The sequence below is a fragment of the Phalacrocorax carbo genome, chromosome 6 (genome assembly GCF_963921805.1).
Source record: "Phalacrocorax carbo chromosome 6, bPhaCar2.1, whole genome shotgun sequence".
In the NCBI taxonomy this organism is placed as follows: domain Eukaryota; kingdom Metazoa; phylum Chordata; class Aves; order Suliformes; family Phalacrocoracidae; genus Phalacrocorax; species Phalacrocorax carbo.
In genome coordinates, this window is record NC_087518.1 from 45,369,920 (window position 1) to 45,388,782 (window position 18,863).

An 18,863-nucleotide genomic window follows, 5' to 3' on the forward strand; every position below is an offset into this window, starting at 1 on the left:
GCTGCTGAGACTCCCCCACCTTTGGCACAGGTTTTGAGGCAGTCCAAACAAGCTAATTAAATCCTGCTCTGCTTAATCAGAGCCATTGAACACCAGTCAGAAGAAATTAATCCCGTGTTTTATTAGATGCTGTTTGAAGTTGCGTTTGGCACCTCGTCCTCAGTTCTCATCTCCTTCTGGGGAAGGAAGAAGGACATCTGTGGGGAAGAGCGAGGGTGCAGCAGATGGCAGCGGGGATGATTCAGGGGCTTGAGGAAGGAACTGCGACTCCAGCGGCATCCCTGGGCGGGGACGAGACACCTCTCCCTGCATCCCACGGCCCACCGCCTCCCCGTGGCTCAGAGTCTGCGAGCCAGGCAGGCATCCCAAAAATACGTGTTCCTCTGCATTGCATGCTAATGGCTCCGCACGATAGGTCCCACCGCAATTAAAGCATGCGGAGCGTTAATATGCAACATGGAGAGGCCACACTTCCCACAGCTACTCCCTCCCAAACCTGTCCTTCCTGCTGCGCATCCCTGCCCACGGGGATCCCACAGCAGCCCCGGCCGAGCTGCCGGCAGTGCCCGGTGCATTCACGCCTTCCCCCTGCTGTGCCCGAGGGACTCTGCTTTTTCCCCTGCAGCAGCGGGCACCTTCTCCTGCCTTTGGGCTCAGCAGAGCAGGGTCTGTTGGGTAACCACCAGGTGGGTGCTGTGCAACGCAGCCCTGGCAAGGGAGGCACCCCAATGGCTGGGAGAAATCCACAGGTGGCTGGTTAAAACAACCAGCTAGGCTCTTGGTTTGGGGTTTTTAATGAATTCTGATGCCCTAATTACTGCAGCCCAAGAAAAACGCCCAACAAAGAGAACGCCCGGCCGAGTAAGGCAGCCCACAGGTCATCCTCCGAGCTTTGGGAGTGCTTGGTAGCCTTGGTACGTCCTCCTGTGTCTCGGCTAGACAGAGCTGCTGGCTTCGGGTGTGGGGATTTCTTTTTTTCCTAAATTTCTTGTCATAACTTGCATTAAAACTTTGCAGAGCCATTTAATTGTGTTCTGCGGTGGTGATGATATGAAATTAGTCTCCCTTCTGATCTTTAGCTAAGTTGGTCCAAAGCACCGGGTTATAATTTGCTCTAATCATCAGGTCGCAGAAGATGCCAAGGCAGGGCTGGTACCTGGTGAATTCACATGAGCTGGGAGTTTCCACCCTTGCTGTGCTGGCGTTTGGCAGCTGGCAGGTCAGGCTCTGCCGCCCTGGGATGGCAATTTTGATACTTTCTTTTGGTGCCGCTTACGGGAAGCTTTCCATTAATGGCTCTTCTCCATCTCCCCTAGCAACAGCCGAGAACCGGAGCTGGTCCGGAGGAGAGGAGGGAGAGCCGAGGCAGCTTTCTGGCCCCCCCAGGCTGCTCTCTCCTCTGAGCATCTCAGAGATGGCCTCCCCTCCTGGCTGGAAACCTGCAATCAGACTTCTGAAGGCATCTACGGAGGCAGAGATCCTGCTACCATCGTGTTTCTCTGGGCTTGCTTCATGCCCCAAGCAACCCCAAGGGTTGGGGAAAGGAGGTGGCTGGGTTTTGTCTAGTTACCCATCCCAGAAAATCAATGAGTTAAAAGAGAACAAAATCCTGATGAATAGGAGCTGGGCAGGGTTGTATTCTGGGGACAGAGAGGCCCTTCTGCTGCCGAGGGCACGGCGTCGATCACGCCGGTGGCACTAACGCTTTCCACCTCCATGCAGAAGGTACAGAATACGATGGTATTATTTTTAACCAGGGATATTTTAGCGAACGCCTCACATGCTGCCAGAGGGTCAAATTTATCCCATAGCCTCAGTCCCAGGGGAGGCTCCCAGTTATTTTTGAGCTCTTTGGTCCAGCAGAGGAGCAGAGGGATGCGAAAGCTCAGCAGACACAAAGTCTGGGATTTGCCTGGCCTAGGCCCTCTGGTCTCTGCTGCAGTGGTGTGCATGGAGCAGAGACCTTAAAGCCTGTCTCGTCACCTCCGCTGTCACCCTGGCCCCCACGCTGCACAGCAGAAGTTGTGCGAAGCGCAAGGTTTTCTCTCTCCAAAGTGAGGAGCTCAGATGCCTTCAAGTTTTGATCCTTTTCGACCTACCGCATTGCAAGAATACTTCCCCCCCCCCCCCACGTTTGTTTTAAACCTTGCTTTAAAGCGAGTTTGGCCCTGCTCAGGCAGGTCCCGATGGCCGTGAACGTTCCCACGGGGCGCAGCAGCACTACCCGCCGCCGGAGGAGTTCCTCCTACGCCCCACGCCACCGCCCCGAGCCTCGCTGCCCCCGCAGCACGGCTGCCCGGCGCGTACGGCCCCGCTCGAACTCCTGAAGCTCTGCGGCGCTTTGCAGCACGCGGCTCGATGCGCGCGCGTAACCGCCCGATCTTAACGATCGGCAACTGATCGCATAACCCCTACCCAGCGCGCCGCCTCCATCTCCGCTGGCTTTTTGTTCGGCGAGTCATTTTGGAGGTAGAGGTGAGGCCAGGGCAGGGGGGGAAGAGCTCTTTGAAGCCCGTAATTTTGTGCTGTTCCAACATCCGTTCCCGTGGAAACTGCCACCGGAACCCGGGAGCGGCGGTTAGTTTGGCTCCTGGGCTCCTGCGTGCCCCTAGGAACGGCACTCGGGGGGCGGGGGGGCGAGGGGTGCAAACCCCGGCCTTCCAGCGCAGGGGTGCTCTGGGGTGCAGCGGGTCCTGCCCGAGCCTCCATCAAACCCCCCGTGAGAGGCAAAAGGGCTCTCCACGGCGCACCCTAAGGGACCCCCCCCCCCCCCCGGCCAGAGCACCCCCCAGCCCTCCCACCCAAGGGGGGGGGGAACAGCCCCCCCCCCCGCCTCGTTTCTAAGGGCAGCGAAGCAGAACAACCACCGAGGCCCCACCGCAAGCCTCGCCCCGTGACTGGCGGTGCTCAAGTTGGCAGCCGGGGGGCCGACCCCAGGCTCCCCTCAGGGCTCCTCACAGCCAGGCCTCCCAACCGTGAGCTAACCGCGCCCGCAGCGCGGGGCTGGGGTGCGCGGCGCCGGGCGGGACCCGCCGGGGCCGGACGGGAGGCGGGGGCCGGCGCGGGTCCCGCCCGGCGCCGCGGCCAGAGGCAGCGCCCGCCCGGGCGCACCGAGGCGCTCCCCCCACCCCCCCTTTGCCGCCCGGCGGGCGGTTTCAAGGCCCCCCCTTCCGAGGTCTGCCGCGGCGCCGACCAATCAGCGGGCGCTGCGCGCCGCGGCCCGGCGCCTTAAAGGGCCACGGCTCGGCGCAGTGCCTGGATAGTCGCATCGCCCGCCCGCTGAGCCGGGAGAACGCTAGGACCGCGCGTCGCCGCTCTCCCTCCCTCTTTCCCCACCGCGGGAGGCTGCCCGCCGCCTCCGGAGGGGGGGCGTGGCGCGGATCGGCCCAGCCCACACTCGCCAGTGATTGGCGGGGGCGTACGCCCGTCGGCGGGGGGGGCGGTGCCCGGCGCGGCCACGTTCGGGTGCGCGGCCAGCGGCGCGGCGGGCGCAGCGAGCGGCAGCGGCGGGGCGATGGGGGCGCGGCGGCGGCCGGCGCTCTGACAGCCCCCGGCGCTCCTCCAGCGGCGGGCAGAGCGGCTCCCGGCGGCGGCGGCGGCCGCCCCCCCTCCTCAGCGCGGACCATGTTCGCCAAAGGGAAGGGCTCGGCGGTGCCCTCGGACGGACAGGCGCGGGAGAAGTAAGCGCGGCGGCGGCGGGAGGAGCGGGGGGGAGCGGGGTGGCGGCGGGGCGGCTTTGTGCGGGGCGGGGGGGGGGGCTCCTCCTCCTCTCTCCCCACCGCCGCCGCCGACCCGCCGCTCGGCTGTTGCAGGCTGGCGCTGTACGTCTACGAGTACCTGCTGCACGTCGGCGCCCAGAAGTCGGCGCAGACCTTCCTGTCCGAGGTGAGCCCCGCCGCCCCCCGCGCCCTTTGTGCGCCGCCGCACGCACGCCCGCCCTCCATCTTGCGCGGGGCGGCGGCGGCGCCGGGGGGTCGCCGCGCGTGGGGGCCCACGCCCACTCGTGACCACCCCCCACCCCTCACCGCCACCCCCTCCCAACCTCCCTCCACCCCCCCCCCCCCGCCTTCCTCTCGCCCGCAGATCCGGTGGGAGAAGAACATCACGCTGGGCGAGCCCCCCGGCTTCCTGCACTCCTGGTGGTGGTAAGTGCCGGGGGCGGGGCGGGGCGGGGGGGAGCACCCCACGGAGCCCTGTCGCGGGTGGGAGCGGCCAGGCTGCCCGGCAGCCCTGGGTGGAGGGGGGCCGTACCGGCAGAACGCGGCCCCACCGGGTAAAGCCCCGGCGACGGCGTGAGTCAGCAGCGGCGCGCCGTGGGGCTCGCCGAGCCCCCGCACCGCCCCGGCTCCTCGCTCCCGCTCCCCGAGGCGCGGCGGAGCCAGCCCTGGCCCCGCGGGAGGCGGCGGGCAGCGCCGGCGGGCGGGCGGGCCTGGCAGCCCTCGGTGGCAGCGGGCCGGAAAGCCGCCGGGGCGGCCGGGTTGTGGCGGGGCCGTTGGGGCGCCCGGGGGGAGGCAGGGCGAGGCGGCGGCCCTGCTGCCGGGGCTGGAGAGGTCCTCGAAGTGCCGCGGTTGTTACCCCTTAAAGGCTGCTTTTGCCTCTTAAAACACCCAGCGTCAGCCATCCCGGGGGCAGCAGCACCGGGTCAGGCGCTTCCAGGGGCCCGGGTGGCACCGAGCTCGGGCGCGGGGCCCCTCCCCGGCCGTGGGCCCGCCGCGGTGGGAAGCTGCTCACCTCCGGTGACCCCCCGCCGGCTCGGTGCCGAGCCCCGGTGAGTGACTGCCTCCTCTCTTGACTTTCTCCGCCATGCAGCGTGTTTTGGGACCTTTACTGCGCAGCTCCCGAAAGGCGAGACACTTGTGAACATTCGAGTGAAGCGAAAGCCTTTCATGACTATGTGAGTAACAAGTTTCTAATCCTCGCGGTAATTACAGCATTGGGGAGCTCCGGCTTCTCCAGCGCACCGAGAGCCCACGTAACCGACCGGCAAAAGCGTGTTTTTTTAACCAACAATGTTCTGATTTGACTGAACACTATTTCATAATGTTGCAATTATGTAAATTAGCTCAGATACTTATCTTAAGCACTTAAAGGCATTCAGGCTACTGGTAGAATTAAGCAGTTTTGCATGGCAATGGACAGTAAAGGGCTTACTAGAGGGTCGATGGTGTGATATTTCATGCTGAGGACAATTCGGAGGGTGGGCAGGGGTTGGCTTGCGGTGGGGAGGTGGGAGGGATTCCCCAAAATGCTGTTGAATGCCATGATGAATATCTCCCTGCCTTTGGTGAGGCTGGGGGCTTCTTTGGTTGTCCGATCCTCCCTCAAAACCAGCCAGGTGGAGGTGTTTGCTTGTTGAAGATGGTGTGGCAGACCCCCCTCGGTTGACTCTGTACATTTTGTCTGTCAGTATTTTGGGTTGTCCTCTGCAGAGGTGTTAGTGTGACCCTGGGGTGATGCTTCTGGGGCGGGATGCCGGTGCTGAGGTGCCTCCCAAAAAGACACGTCTTGGCGTGGGTGAGTGGCACATCGGCTCCAGTGGGCAATGGGTGGGCTGCCCACTCCTGTCCCATGCGTGTTGCCCGCATCCAGAGTGTCGGGAAGAATTTGCATCAAAGGATTAGTCACCTGGCTGCGGGCTTGGACCCCAGTCAAGTGAGTTTAAACCCTGTAGCAGGAGCTGGTTTTGTCTGCTCCAGGGAGCCTATGGTATGGAAACCATTTTTCCTCCCTTCCCGAGTTTCTTGTTGCCTCAACATGCCTGGGTCGGGATGTGCAAGGTTTGCCAGTGAGCAGTGCCGGGCGAGCGTCTTCGGGACCTCTGCGGCACTCCTGCATGCCAGCGCTGGACACAGCGGTCACCCTGGGGCACGGGCAGTGCCGGCCAGTGCTGGAGAGACTCGGCTGGCTGCTGAGCTGCCTCTCCTCTCTGCCCAGGGTGGAAAGATGCCTGTCTTGCCAGGGCATGGGGGAAATGGGTCTGGGTGTTTGTTAGGTGGGGGTTTGTCTGCCTGTCCATCCCTATGGCTGTTCTCTGCATTGCTTGTTTTTACTGGGTCGGATTAAGATGGTGAACTCCTGAACCGAGAGTCAAAGCTGACAACTGGTGGCACATCCACCAGTGCTCAGCTCAGTGTGGGCAGCTGCTTGCTTCAGGGGCGTTTTGTGCCAAATTCTGGGGTTTTGTGGAGCCTGGTTGGGACAGCAGGCTCACCAGGAGCAAGGCAAAGGTAGATCTTCAGGCAGCAAAGCCACAGGTGAAGATGACATTAGCAACCAAGACATGGTAATGCTCCGTTCACAGCAGTCTCCTCGTCATGTCTGAGGATTTAGTGTATTTAGAGAAATTAATCTTTTTTTTTTGCTTGGTAATAATTCTAACAATAGGCCTGAGTGCATTAGATGATTCGCATAAACTTCTTTAATACATGTTGCTTTAAGCTTACAGTAAATAGACACAATCCTGATTGTTTTTAATTCTCAGTGTAATGCAGTTTTGTAACAGCCCCAAGTGCTTTACCTTTTGGGTTTTACTGCAAAGACTTGTAAGAAGATTTTTCACTCCCCCATGCTTTGGCTTCGTGGCACTGGTTTGATTCCCCCAGGCACGTTTTGGCCTCAAAACGGGAGTTGTGCATCTCTTCCTGGTGTGGCTGGTGGCAGATGCTTGTGATGCGCTCCCTCTCCGAGGAGCGGTGTTTTCCCGGCACAACGTGTACTTTACAGGGCGAGGGACCTACCTGGCCAAAACTTAAATATTGACCGAAGAACCGAATGATAACTGGGAGAGCGTGAATAGCGCCTTGTTTCTCGCCAGCCTCTGTGCCGGGGCATGCCGCTGGTGAGCGCGGCGACTGGCCTCACTGATGGGTACTGGAGCCAATAAGCAGGTTTTTGTCAAGCACCAAACACCGCAACCCATCAGGCGGTGCATGGCAGCTGAAATGGGGTACGAGCCCCAAATGGGGCTGGACCAGTGAGTCATGAATCACTTCATATGGTGGTTGTGGTTAAAAATATTCCAATATAAGCCTTGGCCCAGACTTGTAGAGCATCATATTTACACTTGGCCAGTGACAGGCAACCTCTGTGCAGTCAGCTCAGCGTTTGCCGAGGATATGGTGTTTATTTACCCAAAGACAATGTATTTACTGTGCTGCTCTAAGGACAAAAACGGGGATGCTCCGGGAGCAGCATGGTGGTGCTGAGCCAGGTGGGGTTTGGCACGCTGCCCTCCCGTAGCTGGCGCCTGAGGGGTGCTTGTCTGGGAGATGTGCCTTCAGGAGGGGCAGCAGTGCGCCTCAGTGGGGTGCTGGTGGTGGGGTTTGCATGCTGTGTCATTTCCACTTCATTTCCCAGTGTAACTGTATGAAAACTATTAGGAGCAGCAGGACAAATCGTCAATTTTGCCCTCCAGTTTTTAATATTGAACTCTTTTTAGTGAGGAAAAGAAGGAGAAATCCCACCCTTCTTTCCTGGGGAGACCCTTGAAAGCTGTGGGCTCTTGCCACAGCTGAGGAATACTGCTTTTTACCTTTCCATTGAGGTTTTTTTCGTTAGCTGGGACGAGAGGCTGCTGGGACTTGGCTGAAAGGTGCTTGTTGGGAATAGGGGTGATGGGAGTGGGGATTCACTCGGCGCAGCCAGGAGAAATGCCATGGCTGCCAGTCTGACTGTTAATGCAGCTAATGAGCGGTGCAGGTCTGAGGGTTATTAAGTCAGCCTCTTCCACCTGTGTCAAAGGGGTTTCTCCAGATTAGAAGTACCACATGCATCCATCAATTCCTAAAACTCAACCCATAGCCATTGATTTGCGCTCCTGCACTAGCCAAAGCCTTATGGTGAGCGTGCTGGCATTACGGTACACTCCTGGAACCGGCGAGCTTGCAATGGGATCGCTCAGCATGACAGGGGATTTCAGCCACCACGTTATCTGGGAATTGGCCGATGGCTGGTCGCAGTTGAGCTTTTCAACGCCGTGAAAGCCAATACAATTTGAGTTAGTGGTGATGACTGCCAGTTTAAATACCGCAGTGAATTTCTGTCAAAGAGCTAATACATAGAAAGGGGAATTGCAGAAAACTTGATCACCAGAACCACTTCAGTCAATTTTGGCCTCAAGCTACAGAAAATGAACTTAAATCTAGTTGGCTGTTGCTGCATACTTTTTGTGGTATTGCTCTGCCTGCATGGCTAGCTTGGAGCATCAACACACAGGAGAGAAAAATCAGGGTAGCCTTTGGCTGCCGGAGACTTTGACTTCATCCTTCCCCTCCTCTACTCCTCCCTAAGAAGGACCCACACTTGGAAGCATTTGAAATCATGTTTTCTTGGCTGTGCAAGGTCTATGGAGAGGTGGCTTCAACTTGCCATTAATGCAAAACATTTATTTATTTATTTATTAACTTTGGAAAGCTGCTGCAGTTCTTTCGAACTTTGCTCTGGAAGGATGCTCTGCTGCAGTGGGGGTGGCTGCTGCTGGAATGGTGGCAGTCGGTCTGGGAAAATATGGTGTGCTTGGGGCTCGTGTCCTCTCATCCTGGTGGGGGACAACCAGGGCTGCTCCTCCTTTTTCCCCACGACCTGAAACAGTTCCTTTTGGATAGAGATCTTGGTGAGGGGGTTTCTGAGGCCCCTGGAGAGGGATGGACCTTGCATCCAGGCTTGCTGGTGTTGTGTGCAAGACTTTGCTCAGTGGGGAATGTGGTGAAACCGAAGGGGCTGGAGGGGTTTGGCTCATTGGCAATATGGGCTGGGAGTGTCACCCAGGCACTGCAGTGTGAACCCCAAACCCAGCCATTTCCCTGCTGTGAGTGCCCTCCCGCCACGCTCTGGAGGCAAGGTGTGCGAAGTGGTCCTTTGGCTGGCTGTGGGACAGGCGCCCTGTCCTGGCATTGCTGCCTAGGCATCCCCAGGCTGCAGGGGGCCATATCCTTGTTGTTACAGCATCTGCCGCTCCCTGGGGTTGCGTGTGGCTCTGTCATGGTGTGGCACCTCGGCAGACGAGACGGCCATGTGGAACCCCTCCTGGGAGGAGATGCTCTTCATGCATGAGGGGTTTGGCGTGACTGTCACCTCTCCTGTGCTGAGCTGTTGTCTTGCTCCAGGACCAGCAAAGGCTGCGAGACTCTTGCTCCAAGCACCCACGGCTGCATGGGGTGGGTGTGGAACCAGGATGCGTGACAGTGTTGGTCCATGGGTGTCTGGTGGTGGTCCATGAGTGCCTCTGCAGTGTGCCCTTTGCAGCCAGTGTATTAGAAATGTGTTGCATAGGAGAGTAGGTGTTTTTGGGGCAGATTTGGCACAATGCAGGGACAGGAGCTTTGTGTGGTCCCTGGGAATCCCACGGGCATCACCGGAGCCCTGAGCACGGGGCTTGGCTGGCAGCACGTGCAGCTCTGCCCTATCTCCGTGCAGGGCCACACTCTGTCTGGGCTTCATCCAGCTCCGCTCTGCAGGGACAGGGTTCCCCAGTAGGTAACCGGAGAGAGGAGTTTCCTTCAGGAGTGGCAGGCTGCCAGGAGCAGCTGCAAAACTCCACATCACTTTTTAAAAACAAAACAAAAAAACCCTGCACAACAAAAACAACAACAAAAAAAAGCCCAGAAATTCCCTCTGCTGGTAGTGCGTTGGGCTTAGCCTTCCCTCCCAGTTTAGGGTACTGGTGGGCCCATCCCACCTGTGAGCCTGGGTGTCTATTAAACCTTGCTTTTACTGGAGCTCTCTGCAAAGCTGGATTAGTTTAATTTTATATTTTAAACAATGTTGGCTGTCGTGATGGAGCAACCTCTGCTGCCGCACTTCCCGCTGCCCAGCAGCGGGACCGGGGCGTTTCGGAGTGGCACCTTTCCGTGGATGATGCCAGTGGAGAAGCTGCCGGAATAAAACTGGAGGTCAGAGCCCAGAGCTTATGTCTTAGTCTTTGACTGGGGAGCCTAAATATTTATCCTGTTCTGTCCCTAATGAAAACAAATTGTCAACAGTTGTTCAGTAACTGACTAAATTAAAATCTGTAATTAGTCAATTAGATTAAAGAGTTGGCACAACCTGATTGTATCATGCTGGTTAGGTTATTAAGAGAAAGGGTGTGATTTTTAATTACTGAATGCTAATTTTGACAGTTTCAAATGGAAACAGACGTTCCCCCCCTCCACCCCACCCTGAGTGCCTCTGCAAAAGTAAGGCAGGGGATGAATTTTATGTCGACAAATGGTGTGAAGATGCAAAGTTTCTCTGGCTCCAGTCCGGGGAGGGGTTTCTTCTGAAAAGCTCTGGGGGTGGGACAGGAGGAGAGGGTGGATTTCTTCAATCTGTCTGACTGTGGGAGGGCAGGTGGGGGTTTGTGCCATGGGCAGGGACCCCCTGGGTGCTGGGGTAGGTGTCTGGATGCTACCTGGGGAGGTCCTGCTCTGCCATCCCCATTGCCTGTCTCGGTGTGCATGGGGCAGTGTGCTGTCGCCTTTTATGAACTGATGTGTAGCAGCAAAGCAGATTTGAGTCTTTATTTTCTGTGGCTTTTTTTGTATTTTTTTCCTTTTTTTTAATCCCCCCGGTGCTTGAGAGGGGCCAGCTCCTGGTAGCAGGCAAAGCCTGTGGAGGAGGAGGAGGAAGGCCTTGCGTGGTAAGCACGGCAGCCCGCGCCATCCCATTGTTTGCCCCAGCAGAGCCGTGGCCACGTGGGCGAGTGTGGTGAGGCCGGCGAGGGGACCCACCGCCGGCGTGGTGGGCTGCGGGGGGAGCAGCCGCCCCCGGCAGATGTTCGGCTCTGGGCGAGCACAAAGCTCACAGCCCTGCCCTCCCCTGCTTTCTGGGGTCCCTCTGGAGGAACAAAGAGGGTGAGGGGCTGTGAGCTGCAGTGCTGTGCTGGGGGGGCTGGCTGGTGGTGAGGGGTGGGGGGGCTCCCCGTCCTGCTGGGGCGGGCAGAGGGGAGGTTCGTTAGGTCAGGACGCCATGTATTGGGTACGAGTGAGGCTTTCCTGTTCTCTTGATCATTTCCTTCCTTACCTTGGAAACTTGGATTTTCTCCTACCTTTTGTTCCCTATTTTTCTCTTGTAAAGCCATTCCTGGATCTATTAGAAACAGCTGCCAGAGCCGGTCCTGGGGAGTGGGCAGGGGGCTCTGGCTCTTTCTCCTCTTTCACCATGCGTGCCCCTGCAGCTGAGCCGGCACCACCTAAATGGCACTCGGCCATGCGAAACCCTTGCTGACGGGGGGTGCTCTAGAGAGGAGCTGGGGGAGCTGCTGCATCTGCATTTGGTCCTGTTTTCCTTTGAGATCCATATAAACAGAGGGGATGGCAGAGGGAGAGGTGCAGCACCTGGAGCAGCTTGTGCCCACTCTGGTGCGTCCCAGCCCAGCTGGTACCAGAGGTCTGCCCTGCTCTGCCCACAGGGACCACAGAGCGGGCTGTATCCCCACGTGCATGAAGCTGGCCACCTCACCAGCATCCCACTCATGGGTCAGGTTATGAAACTTCCACCGAGGCTTCTGCTCAGCTGTGACCACAAGCACAATCCCCCCTTATTTCCCAGCAGCTTTTCCTTCTGAGTCCTGACCTTGCAGAGCCCCAAGGGGAGACCCCCCCCCGCAGGGCTGGGGGGCTCAGTGGGGCGGAAGCAACGCTTTCCTCCAGGCTGGCGGGGAGCAAAAATGGCTCTTTGCAAGTAAACAAATACCTCGCCTCCGCCTTGCTTTGGTTTTTTTTTCTTTTATTTTTTTTTTCTCTCTCAAAACTCCTGCTTGTGGCCACAACTGCCAGGAGCTGAGTTTAAAGCTACAGCTGTGCAGTCAGGGGGGATTTCCAAAATACACGGTGGCTGCTTGTGTGTGCCACTTCCCACGTGTGGTGGGACCCAGCTGCCCCCTCACCCACTGCCACCTCCCTGCTCCCACCCCTGCATCCCACTGCAGTGATGGCCACCCCTTCTGCCTGGCAGGGGCAAGAAGGGCACCCGGGAGGCTTTGGGTAAGGCTTGGGCATGGGTGGGGTGCAGCTCCCCCTGTGGTAAGGCCAGTTTTTCTTTTGTCTCAGGCTTGTGCATTTAAATCATGTCTTTTCTTGGAGGAGAAATGCCCACTCTCCTGCTTGAGTTTAATGCTGCATGCATGGAGGCTGTTAATATCAGAATTAAGCAACATATATGTGTGTGTGTATATGTAATTATATCTATGCAATATGCAGATTTAAGATATACATACATATATAGATAGATATAGGTGTGTGTGCTTGGGGCAGAGCAGAGCAGTGCTTCACGCCTGGCCATCGAGTGCTCTCCCACCTGCCTTGCTCTTCTTCCTCCATGGCCACTGTGACCATTGGCTTTTAGCAAGGTGATTTCTACCCCTGTGTTCCCCGGGCTGGGCAGGAGGCTGTGGGGTCGGTCTGTCTGTCTGTGTGTAAGGCAATGCTGCTGCAGCCTGCCGCCTCAAGATAAAGTCCAAAGGAAGACCTCTGGCTGTGTCTTAAGCTAACATTTTCTTTTTAATTTTTTTTTCCTTAATGTTTCTGCATCAACCCTTGAACATTTGATCTGGTGCCTCTTTTCCCGGGGTGCGGCGGCTTTCTGTAGTGAAAATGAGCTCTCACACCACCCCTCCTGCCTGCCTCAGACAGGGTTTGGGGTGGGCGTTTTTCCCTCCCATTTTCACTGGATTTGAGTTGGTTTCTTACAACCTCACAGGGCTGAGCTTGCACCTATAATGGGGATTTTTCGGCTACAAACTGAAGCAGAGGATGCACTGCAGCGGTTCTGACTCACTGGCAAGTGCAGCCTGCCTGCCACAGCTGGGGTGCCGGCATTCCATGGTGCTCCTGGCAGGCACGCCACCCCAGAGCTGGTCCCTGCTACTTGACATAGGTTTTTCTCCTGTCCCAGCTACCACCTGTGAAGCTGCCATCGCACCCAAGCACATTGTCCAGCACCAACGGGTGCCTGCCAAGGCGAGCGGTTGGCTGGCATCCCCTTTCCTCCTAAAACAGGCTTGCTGTGAGGATGCCCCAAGCCTTGGCTTCACTAGTTTATTAATTTCTGGCAACTGTAAGGGGGAGAAGCCCCTGCGTCACCCCAGTGGGCAGCTAGCGGTGCCTGGCTCTGCCCCTCTGGGCAGGCAGGGAGCTGCTGCCTGCCCTGAGCTGAGCCTTGCAGCTCAGCTTCTGGGCTGGGGAGGAGCTAGAAGCTTGGTTTGTTGTTCAGGGTTTTTTTAAGTGGAAAAAAAGGTGGTGCATGCCGAAGAAGGGGGGAGGAAGGGGGGCAGGGCGCTTCCTCACAGTGCGCCCTGGTTTGGGGTGGGCAGATAAGGCTGCAGCATCGCACTTGGCTCCGCTCCATGCTCCCCTGCCAAAACCCTGCAAGGCATCCTCCTGCCCTCTTGCTCTGACTGGCCCTTTCTGGGTGCTCATCCCTGTTCTTGGGTAGAGCCCTACTGGGATAAGGGCAGCCTGTGGGGTGGAGGGGCTGCTTGAGCCCCCACATCCCCCCGCCTGGGAGCAATGCCTTTAGCGAGGAGGAGGAGGGAGAGGTGGTTCCCTCCCCCATGGCTCCTTTCTGTGGAAGAGCCGTGCAGCTGGTGGGGTGTAAATCACACCCAGACTCCCTTGGCACTGCTGCCCATCTGCTTGTGGGGCAGGGAGGTGAAGGTGGTGGTAGGTTGTGGTTGGTAGTGGTGTTGGGGTGACTTGCAGCTTCAGCCCACCTTGCCCACTCCTGCATCCCTAGTGGCTCTGGGAGGGGGCATGCTCCTTCACGAGGAGCAGAACCCAGGTCTGCCTGTTGGTGATGGAGACCCGCTGGCTGTTGGAATCTTTCTCTGCAGGGTGTGAACCAGAAGGGAGGTCTGGTTTGAGGCAGGGGCAGCCATGCTTTTGAATGCTTGGTCTCATCAAGAGGGCTTTTCACAGGGGTGTGATTGGTGGGGTATGTCTGGGGATGGAGGAGGGAGCACGCGCTGGCCCATGTTGCACATGGACATCCTCAGCCCAGCTCAAGGGTCATTTTCCATGAAAAAAAACCAAACCAGCTAGTTTTATCCTGGGCATTGCAGTGCCAGTAGTGCCCAGGTACTTCATGCTTTTGCCAGTCTCCTCTGGAGAGGAGGTCCAGGCTGGAGCTCCTGAGGCCCATTTCATTGTTAAAAACACATTTACTTGCTTGTCCCAGAGCCCCATCAGGGTGTCATGGCATGTCCTGACAGCTTGTCCATCCTTACCTGCAGTCATCAAGGAGTTTTCAACATGACGTATATAAAGCCTTTGTACTTGGATTGCTCCAGCATGCTGCACAAAGGCTTCTTTGTCATCCTGCCAGCTAATTAATTTTAACTTCTACCATCGCTCCAGTGTAGTGCACTGTTCGTCCACCTCGTCCATTTGAAGCTTCTTTCCCCAACCTTAAGTGTTTTCCAAGCTGTTTGACTTGCTACTGTTGAGAGAAACCAGCTGGCCTTGCTGGTGCTCATCTTCTGGAGAAGGAACTGCCCTGACACCACTGCCAGGGCTTGTGAAGAAAAAGCCATTAGGAGGCTCAAGTTTTCTCCAGTAGCTTGTTTCTCCTAGCTGGGAGCTGAAGGTCCCCTTGGAGAACATCCTCTGATGAAAATAACAGGCTCTCATTCCTTGGCCAGTGATTGGCACCTCATGCATCTCACAGCCATAGGTGAAAGCCTTGGCTGCGTGTTCAGGACAAGCAGCCCTCATGTCCGGGAATGTATGTGCACTGGGACATGAAGATGATTATTTCTGGAGGGTTGGACTGTGTTTGGTTGTGTGCTGGAAAGCAGGTGTTTTCCCTTGCATTCTGTGAGTAAATATCTGCAGTGAGTACCACCACAGCATCCTTGGTGCCAGGGGAGCTCACTGCTGGTACCCCAGGGATGCTTACAGGGGAGCCAAGCGTCTCCCTGGTGCTGCCCAGGGAAGGATGAGGGGGGATGTGATGCCAGCTGGGTGTCCTCAACCTGGTGGGACACAAGCCACAGTATTGTCTTACCTGGGAAGGAGGGATGGAGATCTCTACATGCATAAACATCAGCTGAATTTGCATCAATGGGGTTTGTGTGAGTGGTGCTGCAGCAGAGGGGAGCTCCCCTCTGCTCAGGATGGGGACGGTGGTGGGTCATGGAATATGGAATTGCTGCCTTTGTGTTTAATCTGGTTATAAGGACGGCTATTAGAGATAATGAATTTTGCCTGTCCCCGCCGTTGTAATACAAGAACCCAACTGTCTTTCAACACCGCGAAGGTCACTCCTCTTTATTTCTGGTTGTAAATTTTGCTGGTTACAGATGTTTGGGGTTGACGGACATGGCTAATTAAGTTTCTCCCACCAGCCAGTCAGCAAGGTGCAGTGATGCTGGCACAGGGGCAAGGTCAGAGGGTGGGACCAGAGCAAGTGGCAGTGCTGGCAGCCCCTTGGCATGGTGGCCCAGCTGCAAGCCCATGTCACTGCAGCCCCAGAACAAAGCAGGTCTGGGTTTGCACAGACCCTTGCATTTATCTTTATGATGATTTTGGAGCGGGCTGGTGGGAAGAATGCTGCTTTGGGAGCAAGTTCCTGTCTTGCTGCCCTCATTTGAAGGGAATTCAGCAGGAATTGTTGCACTTGCTGTCCCCAACCTCACCTGAGGGTGGGAAGGGGGATGCAAAAAGGTGGATCCCCTGAATTTTTGTCATCAAGTGTCTTTTACGTCAGTGCCAGCGGAGGCTTTTTCTTGCCCAGAGAGATTTTGCTGGAGGGAACAATGATAGTGTGTTGGGTGGCAGAGCCAATGCCCCATGCTGAATTAGCACCTGGGGGGGTGGGAGCCCCTTTCCCTGGGTCATGAAGCTGTTTTGCTTCCCAGTGCTGACCCCGCCAAGCAGGAGCCGGCTGTGTGTGCTGCCTGCGCGCTTGGAACGCAGCACGTGCTGCTGTGCCTCCCCGGCTCTGCTCCCCCCGCCCGCCTGATTTATGCCGCTCCACATTTTCTCCTCGTTTCCATGTCTCTTTCTCCCCTCCCTCTTTTTTTTTTTTTTCCCCTTGTGCTGCCTGTGCAACGTCTTGCTCCTTTTCTTTTTTTTTTCTTATTGCTCACAGGCCTCCCTGTTATCCCAGCAAGCTGCAATGTTTGGGGCTTCCTGCTCGTGTGCATTCAAAATAGGCTTTTAGTCTCCCAAAGGAGGGGAGCATGGTCCCCATTGCCCTGCTGGGACATGGTCCCTCAGTGGTGACCACAAGCCATGCATCCCTGGCATGGGTGCTCCTCCTGGTCCTTGGTTGCAGCAAAACTGGTGGGGTGGACACAGGCATTCATCGCCTCCATCCCGGTGTTGCTGCTGGGTGCAACGCTGGCCATCTGTCCCCTCCTGTGCAGCGCCAGCCTGCTGGCTGCTTGCTGCAGTGACAGGGCTTGCCCGGTATCTGCGAGGCCGCAAGGGCTTGTATTTAAAAAAAAAAAAAGAAAAAAAGTTCCCTTTTTGCTTTGTTTGCCCCCATTTCATATGCGTAACCTGACTTTTTGTTGTTTTGGTGTCCATTTCCCCCCCGCCCCCCCACTGCCGTGCCAGGCACATTGAAAGTTTGCTGGGTCTTGCGTGCGTGTGCGGATGCCGAATAATTTTATTAGCCGCCTGGAAGGGAGCCAGCGCGGCGTGCATCGCGCGGGAGGCGGCTGCTGGGGCGCCTTTTCTTTTATTTCCCTTTCCCAGCCACCCCCCCTTGCCTCTGCCAGTCTCCTGCATGTTGCATCATCGACACTATCCATTTATTTTATTTTTTAATTTTTTTTTTTTTTTGCTCCTTAAAGGGTTAAAAACGATGGGGAAGTTCAGCTAGCACTTGCAAGATATGGTTGCCTTAGCAACAGGCCTCCTAATCTGGTAGGTGACCTGAGAGACTGTGGAAGATGCAGGGGTTGGTTTGGCATTTCATTATTTCATGAGGCTGCGGCTCTCCAGCTGGTTCCCTTCCCAGCGCCGCCACTGCGGCTGCTCCCCCCACTGCCGCCCCCGGCATTCCTCGGCAAAGCCCTGGGGGGGCTGGCGGCAATCCCCTCCTGGGTCCTCTCCCCAGGCACTGGTGGGTCCCGGTAGCTGGTGCCCAGGGAGGGGGAGAGAGCTTCCCGCAGCCCAGGTGCTAATTATTCAACTTTGGGGTTGCAAAGATGGTTTCCTGTCTTGCTTTCCCTCCTTCCAAAGGATTTGCCATGGTGGTCTGGTGAAATAACCTGTGTGGCCCCCAGGAGCTGGAGATGCTCTTGCTGGCACTTCTAAAACCAGGATTCTGGGGTCCGTGCTGCTCTGTCAGGGTGAAGCTTAGCAGTGGGGCTCTCGCGTGAGAAGCTGGGGCTCTGGCAACAAACTGAAGGGGCACAAAGAGGGGAGCATGTGTCTGCAACAGTTGTAAAGGTGACGGAGATGAGATGCAGGGGTCCAGCAAGCATTTCTGGGGAAAGAGGGTGAGTTTCGGAGGTGTATGGGAGCATTATTCTAGCTGCTTTAGGCTGCTCTGAGTTCACGAGACCAGGCAAGCACAACCAGCACGTGCCCATGGATGGATGGGCCAAGACCTGGACATTTCTGTGGTACAGTCACAGCCTTTTTCTGTCGTGTTTTGTTCCCCCCCCCCCCCCCCCCCCCCCCCATGGAAATACTCTCAAGTTGGCATTTCCCTGTGCGCTCCCTTTTCCCTCGCTGTCATGATTGCCTTGTGCAAAGCATCGGTGGGTGCCTGCTGTTCCTTGCCAGTGGTGAGGCCATCTAAATTAAGAAACCGCATCAGAAGACCTCCCTGCCAAATATTTCACCTCACAGAATCTCTGGGTGCCATCAGACAGGCTCTCAAACTCTCTTGCCTGTGCAGTCCCATGTGGGATTCAGATGGGTGTCTATCATACCCAACAGCACCTGTCGGCACAAAACGCTGCAGTCCAGTCCAGTTGGGAGCTCTTTGCTGAGATGGCCAAGCCACTCTCTGTGCCCAAAACTGGGATGTTTTCCACCTCACCATGTGATGCCAAGTGCTTACAGCGTATGACACTGCCCTTGGCATCCAGCTGCAGTGGCTGGGCAAGGAGACCCCCAAGGAAGGGAGGTGTCCAAGAGGCCTGGGCCAAGCTCCCTGCGGGTGCCAGTGGAATAAAGGGGCTGGGATAGCACTGGGAGCATCCCATTCCCGCAGATCCTGGCGGTGCAGACCTCTTTTGTTTTTTTCTCCTTCCTGCTATTGCACGGCGGTGGTGGCAGCTGCCTGCGGACGCCTGGGAGAGCCGCCTTTGTTTATCCGCCTCTCCGGCAGAGCGAGCGTGGGGATGCTCTTGGATCGAGGTGCTGATCTGTCATCTCCCAGGTTTTATGCATCCCCAGACAAGAAATCAGCGGCACAAAGTGCAGACTTTTTGTTACTTATTGTCGAGCTCTGTGCAGAGCGTGGCTGCTGAAAGCAATCTGGTGTCTGCAATGCCCAGATTTATGGTTTCCCGGTCTCATTCTAGGTGTTGGCTTCCACCGGGAAGCAAAAAACCTGGTTTGAGCCATTGGAGTAGGACGAGAAGACCATGGCATGCTGCAGCATCGGACGCGGGCAGGTCTAGTTCCTGTCCCCAGAGCCTGTCATTACCCTGGGTGGGAGAGCATCTCCCTTGCTCCATCTCAGCCAACAGAGGTGGAAGGACCAATGTCCCAGGGGGCCAAAACACAGCTCGGCTTTCCCTCCAGGTCTTCTCTGCTTGGGGCATGCTCCTCCAGACCCCTGCCTGCCCCATCTGGGTGGCAGAGGCAGAAGCTGCCCCTTGGTGAGGAGGGGATGAGCCAAAAGGGAGGGAATCCAGGCAAGCTAGCAGAATCCCTGGAAAGCCCCCCTCTTTTTTAATCATTTCATACCCCCACCTTGTG

General features: G+C 56.9%; 1 protein-coding gene across 6 annotated transcripts in view; it reads left to right on the forward strand.

The window, feature by feature from the left end:
* Window positions 1–3,301: 3,301 nt before the first annotated feature.
* SSBP3 (single stranded DNA binding protein 3) overlaps window positions 3,302–18,863 on the forward strand; it is a 53,772-nt gene continuing 38,210 nt past the window's right edge. Inside the window, exons 1-4 of one of the 6 annotated variants that reach the window (XM_064455037.1) lie at window positions 3,302–3,680; window positions 3,813–3,885; window positions 4,084–4,145; window positions 4,810–4,894. In XM_064455037.1, coding sequence (XP_064311107.1) covers window positions 3,625–3,680; window positions 3,813–3,885; window positions 4,084–4,145; window positions 4,810–4,894 — 276 coding nt within the window. In that variant the 5' untranslated portion in view covers window positions 3,302–3,624. The remainder of the gene's footprint in view (window positions 3,681–3,812; window positions 3,886–4,083; window positions 4,146–4,809; window positions 4,895–18,863) is intronic. The other 5 variants (XM_064455035.1, XM_064455034.1, XM_064455039.1 and 2 more) reach the window with 5 other exon arrangements.